This window comes from Python bivittatus, unplaced genomic scaffold (assembly GCF_059951505.1).
Source record: "Python bivittatus isolate LINGU-HERP-01145 unplaced genomic scaffold, Pbiv_v1 ctg000190_np1212, whole genome shotgun sequence".
In the NCBI taxonomy this organism is placed as follows: Eukaryota; Metazoa; Chordata; class Lepidosauria; order Squamata; family Pythonidae; genus Python; species Python bivittatus.
Window position 1 is genome coordinate 20,369,588 of NW_028277042.1, and position 21,695 is coordinate 20,391,282.

The 21,695-nt window shown below is 44.3% G+C and overlaps 1 protein-coding gene across 1 annotated transcript in view; it reads left to right on the forward strand.

Moving 5' to 3' along the window:
- The window catches only part of JPH3 (junctophilin 3), a 42,897-nt gene extending 21,202 nt beyond the window's left edge, over positions 1-21,695 (forward strand). The window contains exons 3-5 of the mRNA XM_007422120.1: positions 12,576-12,700; positions 15,657-16,555; positions 21,615-21,695. Of these exons, the coding sequence (XP_007422182.1) occupies positions 12,576-12,700; positions 15,657-16,555; positions 21,615-21,695 (1,105 nt within the window). The remainder of the gene's footprint in view (positions 1-12,575; positions 12,701-15,656; positions 16,556-21,614) is intronic.

Below are 21,695 nucleotides of genomic sequence, written 5' to 3' on the forward strand. Positions count from 1 at the left end.
TGTGTCAACCTCAGGCACTCCTTTGAGGAAAGTTGCTTTTTCTCCAGCACGTTGGCTGGGGAATTCTGGGAGTTGAAGTCCACACATCTTAAAGTTGCTGAAGTTGAGAAACACTGGCCTAGAAGTCCAGCCCATTTTGCTTCCACTGTTATCTGTTGTTTGGGAAAAAAAAAACATTGTACCAAAATAAGTACAGATTTAAGTGGCTATAAGGTCAGATTTAGAAACGTTTTCTATCTCTGTTCTCTCAAACTTTTAAAAATGGTGTTTTGATCTGTTTTGCAACTCAAAAGCTGTATTTGAACATTTGGAAAGCATAAAAGCCAAGAGATGATTACATTCTGATCAAATTATTTCAGAATCTGCCAATGTCAGATTCATCCAACATCCCAAGCTGCACACCTCAAAATGCAACAAACAGAAATAAAAGAATTGCTCATGATAAGGAAAACATTGGTTGAATCGCCCACTTGCGCCATTACAGGCACAGGAATCTTGCCAGTTAGGACATAGTAGGTAACGTAGCATATGACTGATACAGGCTAGTAGATCTTGACCTGATTCGCACTTCATGCTAGGTCACGGCCTCTTTATTCATTAGATGCTGAGGAAAGTAAGGTACGGATGTCAATAATGCATAACTTCCTCTCCTGTTGGGAAAAAAGTAGAGAGATAGTAGAGACTAGGCTCCTAAAATGTTGTAAGATGCTGTGTAAATGCTACCTCTCTTTAAAAGGCCCATCATGGCTGTTCTTTACACTGAAAACCTCCTTTCCATGACCTTTGGGAGGAAAATGATCTGAACCTATACTTGACTTGGGTGACAATCTTGTAGACATGTTTCTCCCCCTATTTCAGTTTCTTCTCCTGGTGGTAACCTCCAGATGGGTGAGAATACACTGCTGGTATTTCCATGCCATTGACCTTGTTGATTAAGAATTATGATATCGAGGCTCCCAACTTCTCCAGGGGTAGCCAAGTGGGCAAGACCACTGCCTAAAGGATGAAGGAGAAAGGTGGAGAAAAGGACGCCGGAAGCAAATTGATGGGGGCGGGGCAAAATTTTAATCAGGAAAGAGCCTTCTTGTTGTCAAGGCAACCACAATTATTGGAGGTATGGAGTGGCATTTAAATTGAAAAGGGGACAGAGGCTGAATTCTGGGACCGCTTGTGAACAGAGATGCAGCCAGCCAATAATTCCCATTCTGAGTTTAGCAAATCACATTTCCCTTTGCTCTCAGATTGTGCTAGTTTCCGTGGTGCCCTGGTTAAGATCTTTCTAAAGGACACACTTGACATGTAAGACAGGAGATGAATTCTGCTAACTCTTGACTCCATCCTGTTATCTCCAGTAGCATTGGGACAAACCTGTCTGAAACTCTAGAGAGAATTTGCTGCTCGGTGACTGGCTTCACCCCCATCTGTATTTATTTCTTTATTTCTTATTTCAGTTGATATGGTTGTCCACTTGCCATGTAACTCTGGGTAGCTAACAGAGGGTGAAGAAGACATTTAAAAATACAGCAAAGATAATTAAAACACATTGTGCTGGAGGGTACTCACACATAACATTCTGGCCCAGTGAGGAAAAACCAGGTCTTCAAGGCTTTTCCAAGGGCTGCCAGGGTTGGGGCATCTGAATTTTGGGGGAAATGTTATTCTCTAGAGCAGATGTGGTGACAGGGAAGATGTGCCTCTTGGCCCCATAAGATGCTGCTGCATAATTGTTGGGACCTGGAGCACACCAACCCTGTCAGATATTGTTGGATGAGGAGAGATAATTGGAGACAGGTGGTCCCACAAGTATCCAGGCCCTGTGCCATGAAGGGCTTTATAGATGACCACCAGCACCCCTTGCAAGACTATGGCTTGTTTAACCATAGTTTATTGACTAAACTGCAATTGGCTGGGTTTAGTTGACATACTAAGCTATACGTCATTGTTTACAATATCACAGACTGAGCCAAAATGAAGTGTTAGGGCTTAGCATGATACAAGAACCTAACATTGTTGGTGGTCTTGGATTAGAGAGCTAAAGATCTGATGCTGAAAGGAAGTTCCCGATGTATCTGGGGCCCTCAAATGAACTTGGACCATACAAACCCAACTAGGATGGGTTTTCTTTAAAAGTTGTCATGGTGTGGGATGGGTGTATGCAATTCCTGTATTCTTCCAAAGATTCACTTGTCAGTTGTCCTCAGTCACAAGCATTTGCATAGGTCCTTGTAGATCTGTTTCTGCCTTCAACTATAAAGCATGTTGGTCCAGTCCACACAGGGAAGTAGTCGATGGAAAAGAAACCAGTGGATTCAGAGAGATATCTACAGAGCTTGATTTAATTCATGTCCCTTTCCTTGTTAGCATCTGATATTTTGTAAAAAGAGAATGCAGATGAAAAAGATAGTCCTTGCAGATGCAGCCTCAGTGACTTGATTTCCTGCCCCCCAGACATTTCCTGTGTATAATTTTTCCTGCCTGCCTTGTCTTAATCAGTCATTTGTTTGATGCCCTTGATAGTGTTCCATTAGAAGTGACAGATGGCGGGAAATGCAAGTCCCTCTCCAGATGTTAATTAAGTTGCAATCTGTAAATAACCAATATAGACATATTCAGTAAACAGGCTTTGCATGGCAGAGCTGTCATCATGAAATAACCAAAAACCAGCTCCTTGTATCCTGAAGCCCACTTACATCTCATGGTGAACATGTGCTTCAGAGGAATGTCACTATGATATAGGAATTCATTTGTGTTAAACAGATGTGACTGGAGACCACCAGATGTGCACCTTGGGAAAAAGCTACATGTGCAGACTGGTTCTTAACTCATCCTGATGCTCCTCTTAAGGCTCTCACACTGGATTTAAAAACATTTGCACCCAAATGAAACATACTTGGGCACATATTTTTCATATACTGTAAAGGAAGGAAGCCAGATAGACTCCATGTTGCCCTTTGGGGAGGAGGTTGTTCCTCATCACTCCACATCTCCTAAACATTGCTTTGTCTTATGCTGAGCACATACCTGTGACTCATCCTGAGCTGAAAGTCAAAGGAACTTGAAGCACAGCCCCATATGCCTTTCCTCTGAGTTAGGTACACCATCTTCTTTGATTCATATTTAATTTCACCTTCAGAAAAGGTACAACCACCTAAACTAACCAAAGAAGCATAAACTTAATTGTCTTCCTCCACTGTGACTAAAAATGCAGGTCTGATATTTTAAATTCAAAAATGGAAGATGAAATATGTATATGATCTAATCTTATTTCATGAATGAGCAGAGAATACAAGTTGGCTGGAAAGAAAGGGATTGCTGTCCCACTAATGGGGATCTGGAGAAGAACCCAACCGTGTCCTAAGTGAAATTGCACTACAAATGACATGGATGCTCTCAGACGCCAGAAGGGAGAAGGGGCTGAGCCAACATGAGGCATCCCAGATCCAAACTGCCTGGGGCAGCATTTGTATTCCTACAGTGAGAAGCCCCCATGGTGGAGATGATAGCTACCATCCCACCAATGTTCCTTGCTACCCACCATTCAGACCCATACAGTTCTTCACGTAACCAACCAGATGCTCAGGGGAATCAGGAAAGCAATGGTGCCCAGCAGGTTCCTCAACAATTGTTACTTGGAAGGAGACTGTCTCTGATGTTGCATGTTCATATCTTTATCCTCCCTAGAGTTGGTTACAACAGGTTGGAGGAACGTCCCTCCATCTTGCGCCAGGCGGATCATCATAGCTGATGTTACAGGTGCTGTTGTGATAGGCTCCAGTAAAGATGGGAGAGAAAAGTCTGTGGAAATCTGGGAGCATCTTCTTTTAAAAGCCCCATCTGGAAGCTGAGCTGCTTTACATGCGCTCCAGTCTCCCTCCACAGCATCAATTAAGATGGGATCTGCAAGTCAACTGTCAACCAAGAAGCAAGGCCTTGCTGTTTGTAATTCAGGGCACTTGCTTTTCTGTCTGGTTTCAAAGTGCTAGAGCAGGTGTTTTCCTTTTAAATGGTGTCAGGCCAGAGGGTGCATTAGCTGCTTTTCCTTTCTTAATTAGAGATCCAGCTAAAGTCCATGTTCCAGGGAGTGAGCAGGGAAGAGCACAGAAGTAATGAAGAACGAGATTTGGAAATTGTCTACAGAAAGTTAATGGCTACAGCTAATAGTTTACTCCCAGATCCTGACATTTGATTACTAATTTAATAAATTATTGATTAGATGCTGATGGCAATCTGCTGAGAACGGGGTGAGGTCATAAATATAGTTAAAGATGGAATTTCAGAGATAGGAGCACTTACCAGACAGTGGCAGTTTTTCAGAAAGTGACAACCAAACTATATGGACTGAGGTGCCTGGCTTCTGACTTCTCAAAGTCCTTCTCTTGTAATTATTCAGCTGGAGCATTCTCAGAACAGGAAAAGCCAATTTCAGGGTCTACAATTTTTGAAGATTTTTCTCCCTTTCCTGACATGCATTCTGAGGTCTGTAGGTCCATGAGAAGACCATACCATGTGAATGATGGAAACGGTCTCTGATATCTTAATCTTTGAGTCCTCTCTCAGGTTGTCCAGAAAAGAAAGATATCACTGCAAGAACAAAGTTTCCTGTCATGTCATGTACAATAGCTATATTCACCCAACAAAATTCAGAAATAAGGGATAGATACATGTAAACAGAGTTGGACTTCTGGGCATCTGCAGAATCAGAGGATGAGTTGAGAGTAGGTGATAAATAAGACACCCAAATAAACCTCAAAGCTCGAATTCATGTCATGCATCTGGCAGCAAAACTCTTGAAACGAAACCTGCCAAGAAGTTCCATCAAGGCCAATTATCACTTCCTCGTTTGTTGTAAATTTACATCCCTACAAGACCTTACGGGTGGGGGGGGAGTATGGATGGGTGAAGAGAGTATGCAAACATCTTTGGGGGTTGTTAGAAGTGTGGACCAGCACAGGATCAACAAAGAGGTAAATTCAAGATGAGAGAAAGTAAGAGAAAAATTCCTCCTTGAATTTCCTACAAAGGCTGGACAACTCTGGTGATGTTTAGATGAACCAAACATTCAGAAACAGTCATTTTCAGCAAATGATGTTTCTCTTGAGCCAGTTAAGGTCTCTCTGAGTACAGAAGTTAAAATTACTTTTTAGGTTCTGTTGAAGTGTTGATTTAACTCTTCTGAGAGCAGGATGGCTAAAAACAGCCCTGAGAGGGGCTGCTGAATTCTGGATTGTGGAACTCAGAATAAGTTCTAGCCCCCATTCCACCCCAAGAATGTATTTACAGCAACTAGTGAGAGTCGCTTACCTATCTAAATCACAAATAATGCTGTATCTTCTAATGTTGCTTCTTTCTGGCATTGTGTGATGTCACTGTAGTTAAAAAGTCAAAAAATCATGGTTGAACTCAACTATTGGTTGGAGTTCCACATCATACTAATCTGTATCATGATTTGTTGACTTTGGGGTCAGTGTGATGTTTAAATTTAGCCAATCTGGTTTGTATTTCATGGTTTATGTCATTGTCTTACATGTGAATCAGCCAACTATTGTTGGTCAGGAAGGTATGGTGTGTTCATATGTGAACTCTTGTTGGTTGAGAAAGTATGATGAATACATGGCGTAGTAAAATGTGTGAACCTAGCTCATTGTAAGGGTGGCGTATTACTTTCTAGCTTAGTATTGTGTAAATCCAGACAATTGTGGCATATTCAACAATCCATTGTTAAACAAACTATGGTTTAAAATGCTAAGTAAACCAAACCATTCTGTAGAATGATCCAGAAGTCAAGATTAGAGAGAGTAATAATTCTGAATCATAGAATACTGGTGTGAAAAAGGGTCTCTGATGTTTTCCAAGCAAGGACATAGAAAGCTGCTTTCTCCTTCCTTTGGCCCCTGTGTTGACCTGCCAGTGTGACCCCTGGTAAACAGGATGCCCTTTTTGCCTTCTTCCTCCTCCTGAATGGATGGCTCCTTAAATCTGCAGACAGAAGCCAATGTCTGCAGTGGCAATGAATAATTCATCTCCCACCAGTCTTCTTGCGCCAAAGCCCAAGATGATCAAGCTACCTTTCTCCATCGATTACTTCCAGAGAGAGCCAGAGATGTTACCCTTGAACCCGGACAAGGGCTTCTACATAGAGATGCTGGTCTTAAACTGGCTGATGGTTGTGCAGAGAAGCACCCAGTGCCTGCCTTCCACTAGCAGGGCTCCTGAAGGTGATCTGATCATCTTTGGGAGGGGCCCCCTCTTGTCTTTTGCTCCTTTTGGTGGAGCAGTACATTTGATGTCTCTGTCTGATCCCAAGCCTGCTTTGCCTTCTCATCCCTCCTTCCAAGTATCCAGATCCTGTGCCTCTAAGCAGTCAGCAGTAGCCAACAGTCTACATTTGGAGGTAAAACGTCCCCCAGTGTGGCTTGCTCTCCTCCTCTCCTGTCCCTCTTGCCTTTGGTGGCTTTGTTTCCAAGAGAGCTGTCTAGGAAAACAGATGATTTTGTGCATTTGCTTCTAGCAGGAGCTTCTGCACCTGTTGCCTCTTCTGTCCCGTCTCTATGGTAACTGCCTGACATCACACAGGTCCTTCCAAAGGGAAGGTTTGCCAAGACTGGTCCAATAAAGGTTGGACCATGAAGATAGTCCTAGAGCAACTGGTGGGTGGAGGGCTCCTCCATTTGATGGCTTTTTTCTCTGAACCTGCATCTAAAGCAAAGCTTAACTCCAGTGGCCCACTTTGGCTGTGGGCTAGGCTGGTGGGGTGTAATAGCAGGTGTGCTGCAACACGCTTGGAGGTCCCCAGTGTGGGGAAGATCATCTACTGTATTCTTTTTGCAAAGTGACCACATGTTTACATGAAGCAGGAACAGAATTATTGGATGAAGTCTGGAAAAGCTGTCAAGTCATCATCAGCTCCCTTCAGAAACACTGGGCACCACCTCAGCATTTCCCACCCCAAACATCTGGCTGCAAAACAGAAGAATGGATGAAATATAATTGACCGCAGGGAGTTTCTGTCTATTACTGGCCCCTCAAGGTCAGAGAACCCAGACAAGAATTGGATTTCACTTGAATCCTTGCTTCCTTATCCAAAGTAATTTGTCAAAGAAGAGAATCCTGGAAAACTGACCTGTCTGAATTCTCCTTCCCCCATGCAAAGCTTTCCTGTCTATGGAAAACAAAATGATGTTTTCATAATTGATGTTTCTAAAGAAGCACCCCACCCCCCACCCCCCACCCACATGGAAGCTGCAATTGCATTCTGAAATATGAACTCACTGTAGATGGACCTGGAAGGCAAGGAACCAGCTAAAATCCCAGAGGAGAAATGCCAGACAGCTGATAATCTATACAGTGGAGTCCCCTGTATTTTAATTCCTGGAATTACAATTCCTTCACTGTAGATAACCTTTGGAGATTCGTCTGCACCAACAAAAAGTATGGGGGGGGGGTACATCAAGCTTGCTGGTGCCCAGCTGACTCTTCTCCACCCATAGTTCTTTCATCCTTTGGACAGCATATAGTTTTGGAATGCTTTTGCAAAAGTTTGCTTTTGAGACTCCTACATTGGCGTGCCAGAAACTGACTCTCCTTTGTCTTAATATAGTTGGAAGTTGAACTTGGAAAAGACTCTGCTTTTACCTCTGTGGCTTAGCATGATGTATGAACCAGAACACTATGGCTTGGTTAACCAACCACAATTAAAACAAATGATGGCATAGCATGATGTATGAAACCAGCAGCAGCAACAAAAGCAGATCTTCCCAGATCTGCTAGCGAACCATAATTTATAAGCCGTGGTTTATGGATTAGCTTTATCTGCAAAGCCAACCAATTTGCCCCTTGTTATGTGAACCATAGCTCAGTCTCTGAACCATGGTGGGTGTTGCTTGGTTCTGGCTAAGCTTAATGTGGTTTCTTCAGAGTTAAGCAAGTTGTATGAATCCAGCTGGTATGGTTTGTAAACCATGGGTTATGATTTAGCCTTCCAGATGAACTGGTTCATCAAATCTGGTGGTCTGTATTGCTGTATTTTCAGCCCAGGCTTGGTGAACCTATAGCCCAACTCAGTAGCTCATGAGAGGGAGAACCTGTGGCCCTCCAGAAATTGCTGAGCTATAACTCCCATCAACCTCCACCAGTGTGGCCTGTGGTGAGGGATACTGGAAGCTGGAGTTCAACAGCACCAAGATGGCCACAAGTTGCCCCACATCTTCATTGCCTCCCAGCAATGCTCCAGAATCCAAACCTTTGGCCTATAAAGGCCACTCTCTTTCTGATTCAAAGGCAATATTGGAAGATGTTCTGGTCTCCTTGGTGGCACTTTTGAAGAAGATCAGAAGCCAGTTCCTTCTTGCTGGTGGGTTACCGGCAGACATGCTCGTTTATTTATTTTTATTTATACATAAACTTATCCCCGCCCATCTCCCCGCAATGGGGGACTCTGGGCGGTTTACATCAAGTTAAAACAATAAATACATGATTAAAATTTATAAAAAGACAAACACATCTACACAGATGGAAAGAAAAGAAAATCCAAGAGGCTGATGGAAGCCACCCTAGGCCTCTAGGGGGCTAGTCAACCCCATTTCTGACAACCTCCCTCCCCACCCCAGGCCAGATGGCAGAGCCAGGTCTTCAAATCCCTCCGAAAGGCCGGGAGTGAGGGGGCCTGTCTCACCTCTGGGGGCAAGATGTTCCAAAGGGCGGGGGCTACAGCAGAGAAGGCCCGCCTTCTGGACCCCGTTAGTCGGAGTTCTTTTGCCGAGGGGGTCCGGAGCATGCCCTCTCTGTGAGATCGGGTGGGACGGGTTGAAGTCGTGGGGGTGAGGCGGTCCCTCAGGTAGCCTGGCCCCATGCCATGTAGGGCTTTAAGGGTGATAACCAACACCTTGAATTGGACCAGGAAGCAAACTGGTACCCAATGCTCAACATGGCTTCTGAAGGCTTGATCATAGATCCCAAGAGACAAGTATTTCAATCTGCATTTTAGTCAGTTTCAAGCCAGTTCACTCTGGTAGCATGTCCAGCACCTTAACCATTGCACCTGCTGGCTCACAATTGGTGGCTTTTCTGGGGAAGAAGATGTGCCAAGCCCCAAAGTTGCCGTCTGCAGGATGAGAGCGTGCCCTTCTTTAAGCAGCCTTTTGGTTATGTGGAACGGAGCAACTGCTTATCATGAAGCATTTGAAAAGCAGACCGCAAAGGAGTCTTTCTCTTCCCTGGGCATTTATGCCATTTCTATTCTCTCCACCTTCTGCTGATGAAGCACTTAGGGAGGGAGTGCTTTGGAGCAGCTCCCTGCTTCGCAGCTGGATCAAGGATCAAGCCTCCATCATGGTCAGGGCAAAGTCACTCCCATTGCTCTAAAACAGTGTTTCTCAAACTTGGCAACTTTAAGAGGTGTGGACTTCAACTCCCAGAATTCCAAGAGTTGAAGTCCACACCTCTTAAAGTTGCCATGTTTGAGAAACACTGCTCTAAAACATGATCAGGCGTCTGAAGTTTCCATCTGGTGCAACAGTCGTCGAAAAGAAGAGATTGGCAGCCTATTTTGCAGCTTTTTCTGGAAGGCTGCAGGACTCCGGTTTTGGCAGGGCATCACCCCTCAGCCTTAATAAAAAGACTGTATGCCAGGTACAGCTGGGAGTCCTCGTTTAGTGACCCCAACTGGGACCAGCAACTTGGTCATTAATCAAAGCAGCCACTAAGCGGAAAATCACAATTTTATGATTTTCCCTCAGCTTTCTTTTGCTTTACAGACCTGTGAAGGTTGTTAAGGCAAGGATTGGTTGCAAAGTTGCTTTTTCATCACTGTCGTAACTGTGAACAGTTGCAAAACAAGGCAGTTGCTAAACGAGGACTCCCTGTAGAGTCTACCAGTCCCTTAGTAATGATATCCAATAATCTGGCTTTAGTGCCAGTACCTAACTGCCTAACAAGTGAAAATAAATTAATTTCAGCCTGCAGGCACACCTTATATAAAGCCTTTGCCTTGGGAAGGATCATCAGCTGTTGCAAGCGAAGGACAGAATCGGTAGGAATTGTACGTGATGCTGATTTTCATCTGTGGAGCTGATCAGCATGCAGAAAAATCTCGTGGTCTGGGCATGCTGGGTCGGTCGCATTTTGGAACACAAAGCAGACTGTAGCTCTGGATATTCTCTCACTTCTCCAGAAATTGCTGCACATAGAAAAATGGGAGCATCGGGTTGGAGGATGGCAATCTTATTTTTTACCTCTTAGGCCAATCTTCTGTATGCAAAAGGTGGATGTCTTGTCCAAAAGGCCCTTCCTGCAACTGGGTCAGCAAGTTGTACGAATAGAAGAACTTCCCAGCAGGAAGAGCGGTTGGGCAGAAGACCCGTTGTGGGGAGGGGGGCTCTCTTTTCTTGGAGGTATTTAAACAGAGGCTGGACAGCCGTCTTTCTAGGGATGATTTACTGTCATTTGGTTTCCTGCGTCTCTCCAGGGATATTTTAATTTTGATTCCTGAACTGAGAAGCAGGGTGGACACGCTAACCTTGAGGGTCCCTTCCAATTCTTAGATTCTGGGCTATTCTTGAATCCACAGGACTGAACTTGCCTCACTACCCTTTTTATTTACATTTTTTTAAAAAAATGAATTAAATCTTTACATTTAAAAAGGACATTTGATCCTTTTTAATTTTTTTAAAACTTATTTTACACTAAAAAGGTACAAAGGAACCTTTGGTCTAAGGCCATGTGTTTAATTTCAAGATAGGAGAAACAAACTCCATTTTATTCCCACAGCTATATTCAAACTGTTCAAAAAGAGAAAATACTCCTTCTTTCAAAAAAAACATCAGGGATGAGGGAGGGTTTTGTTCTTTCAGGAATCTGAAAGCATTTGCATGTGAGGGGATGCCAATGTGGGGAGCAAGACCAGTGAAACAATAGTTGTGGGATTCAGGATGACCGCCACGGGCACGGCTTTCAAAAGATGCGCTCTCCGATCATCATGCGCCAGACTGGAACATCTCTCTGGACCACTGGTGGTGTTTTCCCTCTGCTCAGCTCCAGCAAGACCTGTTTTCTCATGCCTCTGAAGCACTGGCTTTCTCTAAAGTTGGTTTTGCCCCCCAGAAAGTTTGTAGCGTATGTGAAGTAGGTGAAAAGCAATTAGGCAGCATGTAGATGTCATGTCCAAGATCCTCCTTTACAAGGAAAATACAATCAAGCAATTAACAGGGGAATGAAGAGGATGAGCTAATATCAGGCTCTGTGCAGAACACCTATGCAAAAGGAGACAGCGAGCAGCAAATACTTTGAAAGCGCTAAATGGATTTCTTGCATTTATGGGAGGGGGGTATTATACTTAATATGGTAATGGGGTACCTATGGATCACCATCTTAATCGTGTGATGAACCACATGATGATTGCCAACTTCTTTGTGCTAGGAGAAGGAGAAGGAGGGGGAGGGGGAGGGGGAGGAGACAGACTTGTAATTCTTTCAGCACTATCAATATGCCCTCTTCTATAAGTTATATTACTGCAAAGAGATAAACTCATATCATTTCTGCTGTGGTTGAGATCTGAGTCAGTTCGATGAAGTTGGAGTCCTTATTAAACTAGCCAGAGTCTTGGATGGCTTGATATCAATAACTCTTTAGAGCACCACAGGGCTAGGCTGATGAGTTACCTTTGCCAGAACATGGTATGTTTTCACAACAAGGACATGTATCATGCCCGGGATGTGGATGAGAGCACGCCTGCTCAATTTTCCTTCATATTTTGGCATTATAACTGATTCCTTCTACCTGAAAGTTGTCACCAGGCCAGTGTTGATGGGACTTGATGGGAAGGTCAGAATAGGGCCTGGATGCTGAACTGTAGGGCTGCTGAGCTGAACTATCCAAACAAGCTGATGGGGCAGGGAGTGGATCTGGCAAGCCTAGGGTTATCTGATGTCTGGCAAAAGGAGGACATGTCCTCCTCCTTGTCCTCATGTCCTCCATCTGGCTGGCATAGCCTTAAAAACAAATAGTGTCCATCTTTTTGAGTGTCTTCAATTTTTAAAATATGGACTGTTTTCACAACAGTAGTCATTCAAATGTTTGTGTATTGTGACCTTGTAAGCTGTCTGCTTCCTTCTTTCTTTCCCTCATCTGTTGACAGACTTAACAACCTAGATTTACATTATTTAACTTATTTCCTGATTCCAACCATCAACTTTGATCCAGCCCCTTCAAATCTATGATGACTATAGTCTGTAGATCCCATGATGTGCCATATGTTCCTAGGGTGAAATTTGGAAAGCATATTGTGGTTGCTTCTATATTATTGCTAGCCTATGTTCTTGACACTAAAGATTGGTTGGAAAAGTGTTGTGATAGAAAAACCAGGAAAAAATAATTTTACATACACGTAGGCCTAAGTACTTTTTTGCTGTAATTTTTGTCACAGATGCCAAGGAAGTTCAACAGTTCGTGTGTCCTCCTTTCCCCCCCATTGTCCTGCTTTCCAATTGACTGGGTCCTCCTCTGCCTGTCCAGATCTCTGCTTGCCCTACCCAAGCCAAGCACCATGACCACTCATGTCTTTGTCTTTCCATCTTCCACAGGACGTCCCACTCCCGGGCGAAGGCCGACGCCGCCGTGACGGCAGCACAGAAATCTCAGGAGGAAGCGCGGCTTGCTAGGATCACTGCCAAAGACTTTTCACCTTCCTTCCAGCACCGAGAAAACGGTCAGTACAACCTGGAGGCCCCCAAAGAACCTTGGCATTAGGCTATGGAAGCAGGGCGGTCTTCCCTCGGCATGGACCAAGCCATGCTTTGTGGATTCCTCCTTGTTTCTCCAGTTGGGATGTAGAGTGCTCACCATCCTGATTTCCTGTTGCCTGACTTCTTTTGAGGGATGGAGGCATCTACCCAGCGATAATCCACTGGGGCAGCATGGTGGGGGAGGCTGAAGCCATCCACCGCTGAAAGCAACAGGGAGGCTAGAGGATCTGATATGAATTCATTAGTAATGACCTATTGACATACAACCCAGTTTTCTGGGCTCTGGGTGGTTGAGAATCATGGACATGAAAACATAAATCAACAAAAAGAGAACCTGAAAAAAGACAAAGCAATCATTGTGCAAAATTCACTCCTTTTGAATGGAACAACCCACATCAAAAACAGCAGCCCAAGTCACCCCAAACTCTCATACACAGCATTTGGAAGCATAATCCAAACAGCCTTAACAGCTCTGCAGAGTCCGTATCAGGCGTCTGCAAAGGCTTTGGTATAGGGATCTGGCTTAGCTGTGTGTGTGTATCTCTGTCTTCTTGGGTGGGACCAAAAATAGGGCGGGAGAAAAGATGTAAGTTGCCTTCTTTAAGCAACACATTAATTAATACATGTGTGCCTCTGGAAACAATACTAGTGCTTTGCACTTTGAGTAGAAGGCTTTTGTTAACTTTGTAAAGCATGAAATATTTAAGTAGTTTTAATTCAGGCTTCTTTATCCCCCTTCCTTTTGGCTATTGAGGGTTTGACAAGTCATTTTGCATTGTGGTTAGATGTGGGTGTGGGTTGTAGATATGTTCAGAATCTACCAAAACAAGTGTCATCTAGAAAATGCTTCACTCCTGGACTTTTCTTGCAAACAGGGCTGGTTTTCCAGTGGATGGGATTATTATTTGTTTCTTAAGCTGCAAATATAAGAATGTACTGGAGATTTGAATTGTTGAAGGATGTGTTCAGGAGTGTCCACAAGGTGGGGGTCAAAAAAGTCAAGACCATGGCTGTGATGATGAGACTGAAACTCTGCCTGCTTTTGATGTGTGTCTGATGCATCCCATGAAGTGAGTGTAGCTCATGATGCCTTTGAATACGATTTGTTAGTTGGAAAAAGTGCGACCCAACTCTTTCTGATCTTCACTGGGAATGGGTTCCAAGTGCCACCCTACCTACAGAGCCAAAAAAATGGGTACAAGTTTCTTCTTTCTTAATCTTGTCTTCATCACGTTTTAGCAGTCTGCCCACTTTTCAAGTACCGAGTATGTTTAATGGTTTCAGCATTTTCTTTTTCACTCATTTTGCTTTTCCTCTTTAGTAGACACTGTTTTTTTCCCCCCATTTATTTGTAAGGTCAGCTTGAAGAATATGGCAGAAATGTCATTGTAATTACTTATTCATTAATTTATTTCCTAGATTTATATCCCGTCTTTTTCCTCTTGGCATTCAAGGTGGGGCTCTCCTGTCCCTAAACACTTGTTTGTTATAGCCAATTGACACTATGCAAATGCATAACAACAACACCAGTAGATTTGCTCTGAGTTTCATCTGCAGCAGAAGGTTGTATATTGTTAGTATGGTATCATCCATACACAACGGTAGGAATACAAGATTGGAGACTTCTTCATAAAGAGGAAAACTCAAAAGATGATATAGAAGATTGCAATTCAATTTTTTAAAGTTTCACTATCATAAAGACACAGTAAAAATACAAGTTCTTGGAGATTCAGCACCACAAGACTGTGAACTGTTTATGACATAGAGTGTACCCTATTTTTACTACCAGTCAGATAACAAGTACATTTTTATGAGAAGTCAGAAGAACAGGACTGTCTTCAAAGAAAGCGATACTCTAGCGTCAACCTTCACAGAGTTATCATCTCTCGTGCAAAGTGATAACTGTCTGGATGTCTATGACTGGGACATTTTGACAGGTCTCCAAAATGTGTGCAGTCTATTTCACCAATTGGCAATGACTCCTTCTCTTTATATGTAATCTCTTGAAAAGAATGTTTATCACTTACCTTTTTATCAAGTTCTAGACCTGGCTACCGGATTCTGATGACGACAGGGCTTATTTGTGATCGTGGCTCAGAAGGATTTAATATACACTCCAGTTTGGGGCACCTTAAAAAAATTCAAAAAGGCTAAACAGAGAAGGACCTGAGGAGATCAAAACTGGAGTTCTTACTGGAAATAATACTTCAGATCTAGGAGATGTAGTCATCAATCGATTTTTAAAAATCCTCACTCTAGAAAGAAGGGATTATGGACAAGAGAGATGATAATCAGTTGATAATGGAAAGTTCTGGAGAAAGCATACATGTTCTTTTGTGAAATTTTGATTGGTCCTAACAAATGTATTGCCGCACAGAAGATGGAAGCCCCTACATGACCTTAGATAATTTTGGAATAGTTAAACAGGGTTGGACCTGGTTAATACTTGGATAGAACACCAGGAGGAAATCAGAATTGACTGCAGACCAAAAAGGAAAAATACAAATCCTGGAAGACAGCAGCGGCAAACTATTTTCATACTGGTCCCAAGAAAACTACATGAAAGCGTGTGTGAAGCTACCAAGGACTTTGGTACATTTTTGGTAAAGGAACTATACAACAATTGAGTTTGGATATTTTTTCTCCCATGGAGCAATATGATTGTGCAGTATGTTCAGGGAGTCTGATGGCGAGGGGTGTTCCATGAAAATGAATGAAACCATTAAACTGGTAGTCCTGAAGGTGTTCCGAGACACTAAGTTGTGTTTTTGCAACAGGCTAACACTCTTTGCATCAGTTACTAAGATCTCTGTTTGATGTAGGACATATGTACTTATTCTCCTGTACTGGGGGCAGGGAGGGGGGCCTTGTGGAATGACCACTTTCTTGTTCATCTTCTGCTGCTTGTTCATCTTCTAGGGCTTGAGTGTCAGAGGCCAAAGCACCAGCATTCAAGCGATGAGATCGAGGTCCTTTCTACAGGGACTCCACTCCAGCAGGAAAGCCCAGAACTCTACAGAAAAGGAACAACACCTTCGGACCTCACGCCTGACGACAGCCCCCTGCAAAGCTTCCCTGCCAGCCCTTCCTCCTCCCCACCTCTGGGTCCTTCCTGTCGGAACAAGAATGCCCACTTCTCCAGGCAGGTCTGCATGGATGAGGAGAGGGGTGGGGAAATCCAGATGTTGCTGGAGGGACGCAGTAGGGAATACATGAGGCCTAACAGCTGGGGCGAAGACAAGGAGGGCGGGCCTCATGGCATGAGAGGTGGGGCCTTGCGCAGTGGCCAGTTGGAAGACTACCGAGGCCGGAGTGGTGGGCACAAGCACGTTACCGCCAATCACAAACCACGGGAGAGGTGGGCAGATCCTCCAACCATGGTTTCGTGGACTTATCACCGCCCACACCACCACGGCTCGGGGAGCAACAAGCTCATGGAGCTGGACGAGGAGAAGCTGAGCAATTATGAGATGGAGATGAAGCCCCTCATGAGGATGGACTCTTATATGCAAGAGATGCACTCCCAAAAAAGGCATTATGGCAAAATGGGTCTTAGCAAGAACCTGGCTGAAGAGCACCATGGGGAAGAGCGGGGATTTGGTGTCCAGAGGCTGAGGTCAACATCCCAGAACAAGGAGAACTTCAGGCCAGCATCCTCTGGTGAGCCAGCAGTGCAGAAATTAGAGAGCCTGAGGTTCGGGGATAAAGGTGAACCCCGGCTGTTGAGGTGGGACTTAACTTGCTCTCCACCACAGAAATCCTTACCTGTTGCACTAGAATCAGAGGAGGAAAATGGAGATGAGCTCAAATCCAGCGCGGTAAGTGGAAGACTCTGGCTGGGCTTGTCTGTGAGACTTCATAAATAGTGACAGTGAATGACTGGGTGGATGATGTCCCTGGCTGTGATGAGTAGAAAAGTTGAGGGAAGTTGGGCTCTGCATGCATACAGAGTATGCATGGTATGTGTGAGCGCACACTTGCGTGCTGGGATACCCGCAATTATTAATTCATTTTCTCACTAGTTTTAATTTATATTCTTGAACTTTTCATTGAATTTATCTTCTGACTTTCTACTCAGTCAGTTGGTGGTTATCAAACTAAAATAAGGAGCACAGAATAAAAGGTTGTGGCAATCTTTATTATGGTCTCTGCCATGCTTTACAATGTGAGGCTGAGACCTGCTATAATGCTGTGTGGAATTTCAGAAGTGTGACAAGGAAGCACAAGTATCAGCCACCTTCATGGTGGTGTAGGGGCAAGTTGAAGGGTCACGCCTGACTATGCCTCCTTGGAAAGTAGTCCACAAGTGGCCTTCTTCCTATTATCAGGCCTTCCCCCCTTTGCAACTGGCAAGAAGTTCCATGGGCAACAGGATGGAATGCTTTTGAGGTGAAGGCGCACTGGCAATTTCAGGTGTATTTGTCATGCCTGTTTTAGATGCAAATATGCAAATAGCAGACAACAGCTCCCCTAAAACTATCCCCTTGATTCCAGCTTAAAACCCTCAGCCTTCCCTGTCTGCCTAAGAACTGAATGGACAGCCCCCAGTTCTTGGAGTGGTGAAGTTGCTTGTGTTTGCATCCCACAAGGAACCAAGATGGTAGTCTGTGGTTTGTTGATGGTTTGGGGTGGAATGTATAACTTCTAAGTCAGCCCCCGTAATCTTCCTCTTAAAAGAATGTTGGAGGCAAGCAGGCTTGCTCTCCTCTCAGTGGTCCCACGTTCAGTGCTGGTGTGTGTGTCTATGTTTTCAATCACCTCTAATGACCAGTTAGGAAAGTCCAATTTAAAAACAAAGAGTGTTGAGGAAAACAATTTTTACAAATTCTTGTCTATTGTGCAAAGTGAGCAAACTGAGAATCCTCCTCCTCCTCCTCCTCCTCCTCCTCCTCCTCCTCCTCCTCCTCTTCCTCTTCCTCTTCCTCTTCCTCTTCCTCTTCCTCTTCCTCTTCTTTTTTGGTTTAAAATAAATAAATAAATTGGTTTTCTTAGAACAGGTAGCACAGTGTTTTTAGCAGAGGCTTTTGATCTGAGAAAGCTTCTGATGCAGTTGAATGGGTTGCCTTGGTTTAGCGAGCAATGAAATCTCTCAGTGGCCCCTGTTCCTCGGCCAACGATTGTTCCTCTGCCAGAGGTCAGACCATGGGTCTCTGCGTGGGTCCATACCTTCTTTCAGTCACAACGGTTTGATGGCCAAGCAAAGTTTTGCTGGGTACTCACAAAGATCTTTAGGATGTGTTAGAAGTTAGGTTATGATTGTATATACTGTATGAATGTCAAATAATGCTAAACCATAAGCTCTGGTTTACCTGATGGAGTTCCCACACTTGTGCAAGATCAGCCTTCCCCAGTGTGGTGTGAATGTGACTTCTGTCCAGGGGAATCTGTCCGCTTGGGGACAGGATCAGACTCTATGGGGTGCTTTCCTTTTCCATGGCCGTGGAACATAAGGACGTGCTGTGGAACATGGGGGGAGAGGGGGATGGGGCAATGCCACTCCGCTTTTTATTTGTTGAGCCACGAATACTAGCCCATCATGGACCCACAGCCCCCTTACAGAAAGTCTTTTGGAACGGCAGCCAAATTTCTCTTTGAGTTTGTGCCAAGCATAAACTGCCCCTTGTGTTTACTTTGGAGTGAGCACACTTAGGCCTTAGAGTTTGTCCGGTGGTTTATTTTTTTATTCCATTTATATACTGCCCAATCAACTAGCCAGCTTGCCCTTGTAATCATACTCTGGAAGGGATTTGTTTCCCAGGACACCCACTTGCATGTGAATTGGGTTTTAGCCATCAGAAGGTGGCCCTTGGGAATTTTGAATCCGGCCTTGGGTGGTTTAAAGTTCCCCAGGCTGGAAGCGTAGGAGCTAGAAGAAAGAGAGAAGAACAAGGACAAGGAACGGTGGCCAAGATGAGGACTGGTCCACCCGTAACATTTCTGGACTGCGTCCCTGTTTCAGAACTGTGTTTCATATTGTCATTCCACAGGGACATCCTTGTAGCCCACCTGTTCTCATACTAAAACATCACTTCCCACCTCTTCTCTTTCACACACTGCTGAAAGCCGTTCCTGCTTCCATTCTGTCGGAGGCCTTTGTGACGGCTGAGTTTGTATTGCAATCTGGTGTTGTCCTGTTCAGAATAAGTCTTGCCATGGCACACAGAACTTTTGTGAGCCTACATGTTGTAGCAGAGGCATATTTTAGTCCCAAGCTGCCAGGTGAAGTCTGAATTTTTAGAACAGTTTTCTCAACCTGGCATCCTTCAGATAAATTTGGATTGCAGCCCAGCCCATTATCCTCAGCTAGGATAAGATTGGATGGCTGGGAATTCTGGAACTGCCTCTCCTGAATACCTGAGTTTGTGTAAATCATCCCCAATTTACCAGCCTTGGAGATCAGGAAATAGGGGCTATTTCTGCTAAGCAGAAAGACTACAAATAGAGATTTAATGGTCATATGGATTCTGCCCTGTTTCTTCTCAACAAGATGTCCTGGATAATGTGACAATACCCCTAAGGATGGAAAGTATCTATCAGTTCTGTGTAATTCTATTTCCAGAGATGGCAATATTTTTAAAATATTTATTTTTTAAAAGTGCATGCAAAATCAGCTGTTTTTAATGATTCAGGTTCAAGAATACCGTAAGGCAGGATAGGATTGTATTTTCATTTATTCCAGTAACAATAGTCCTCATTGTATGATAAAACAAATAATAGTGCAATGCTTTCAAGTCAAATAGTAAATTCAAACCTTTTCTATTGTGCTTTGTCAAAGAACGGCGGATATGAGCAGACACATCTAGAAGTCTGGGTGGAGAAAAATCTCCTTTACAGAGGTGCTGCAGTGATGTCTGGTTTTATGGGGCCTATTAAACTGATATGCAAAGGAAGTGGCCAAACGATTTGATTTGATCTAAAAACTTTATTCCTTGGATACTTCATTCAACCTGACTGTAAGAAGAGTGGGAAACAGGCTTGTAGGCAAAAGTAAAAGTACAGTGTGTGTATGTGTAAAGATGTGATGCTAGCTTGCGTTCCCATGGCCCATGATGCAGTTTGCAACATCCACCTTCAACGTTCACAGTATGTGTCCATCAGTGTGTGTTGGACCCACAGGATGAATACTGTGCGTGCATCTCAGATCCTCCTCAAGGACCTATGTCCAAGCAGAGTTTGTACATAGTTGTGTTTTGTTTAACCATGGCTGATTGAAGAAGCCCCAGTTGGTAGCATTGCACAACAGCCATCCATCCATCCTATTTACAAATCCCAAGGGTGGGCTTTGCATCCATGCTGTTGAAAGACTGTCAATCTAAAAGGGTGCGGTTGCTTCTTTCCCCCCAAATGTCCAACACTGCTAATTCTTTGTCAGTCCTCCCAAAATATGAATGGGAAATGACCTTTGGGAAAATGTGTTAAAATCCAACGCCCTTCTCTCCCAATTCAGAGTATCTTCCCTATATCTGAGAAGACTTTTTCCTAACAATGGCAGGAAACCAGCCCAGATTCACCTGCCTGCCTGAATATCTTTGTAAGAAAGGGTGGCGAGCAGACCGTTCTCCTGGCCTCGGCTTCATCCTTGACCAGGCGATCTATCCGAGCTGCGTTTCAGTTCAGGATGTGGGTTTGGAGTTCGCCCCGTTGGGCCAGTGTCCTTGATTTCAGGCCACCCAAATTAGATTAAATGCCAGCCACCCACTTTTAAAGGTTGGTGGACAGACCGTCGAAGGGATGTGCATCCACCTGTATAAAGCCAACTCTCGGCGGCCAGGTGTGATGGAGAGGAGGAAGAGGTGTGTGAGCTGTTGATGTGCTTGGCCAGCATCCTTGCACTGTGTTGCTATGCAGCAAGAAGGGTTTTTTTCCATACGCTGGAAAACGGGAGTGCTCTTTCAGCCTCTCTCCCCCGCACACCCACAGAGCTTTTGCCATGTCCCTTCCTCTTGAAATGCCCATCCTGCCAACACATTTAAGAAACTCCCAAAAAGCTCCTCAAAGGCATCAGCAGGACGCTGCTGCTATTTGTTTATACCCACCCCAAACTGCTGCTTCTCATGGATGAAGAAAAGAGGAATAAAACGAATCCTTCCATTTGGAGAGCTAGCAGATTTGGGACAGCTCCCAAGGCCTCCTTTTTGCTCACCCAAACTCAGGAAGACAATCTCTCTGGTGGAGAGTTTGGGCATTTGGAGAGTATGTTGTGGGCGTTCTCACAAAACGGTGCAAAATAACTCCTGAACAAAAGCAAGAGGCACAGGTGTCATCCTGCCCCTTTGCCTCTACTGCCCCAAATCCTGTTAACCCAAAATGTGGTTTATTTGAGTTTGGCTTAGCATGATACAAGAACCCAACCCCTGTGGCTTATGGCTTAGTTGTATACGTAAGCCCAGGCGGATGTGACTTCTTCAACCAACAATGGCTTAATGCAATCTGTTCCATCATATATGGTGGGTACAGAATGGGGACGTCACAACTGGAAAAGGGGCAAGACAAAAGGGGCGATCTTTAAGGGTCTTTTGGCCAGGCTTCTGCACCTGGTGAAGAAACACAGTGACCACGCTGTGAAATGGGAGCCCAAACAGAGCCTTTTTATTGGACTTGGCAGTGTTTCTCAACCTCGGCAACTTGAAGATGTGTGGACTTCAACTCCCAGAATTCCCCAGCCAGCATGGCTGGCTAGGGGATTCTGGGAGTTGAAGTCCACACATCTTCATGCTGCCGAGGTTGAGAAGCACTGGGACCTGGGAACCATTGATCCTGGTACGCCCTGCAGATGCGGGAATTCCCACAGTCATTGACCCCCCTCCTCCCAATTGACCCCAATTGATCCGGGGGACCCCTATAATCCTCTCCCTCTTTTTCTTTCCTCTCTTTCAGGGTTCAGCTCCCATTCTAGTCGTCATGGTGATCTTGTTAAACATTGGAGTCGCCATTTTGTTTATTAACTTTTTCATCTAA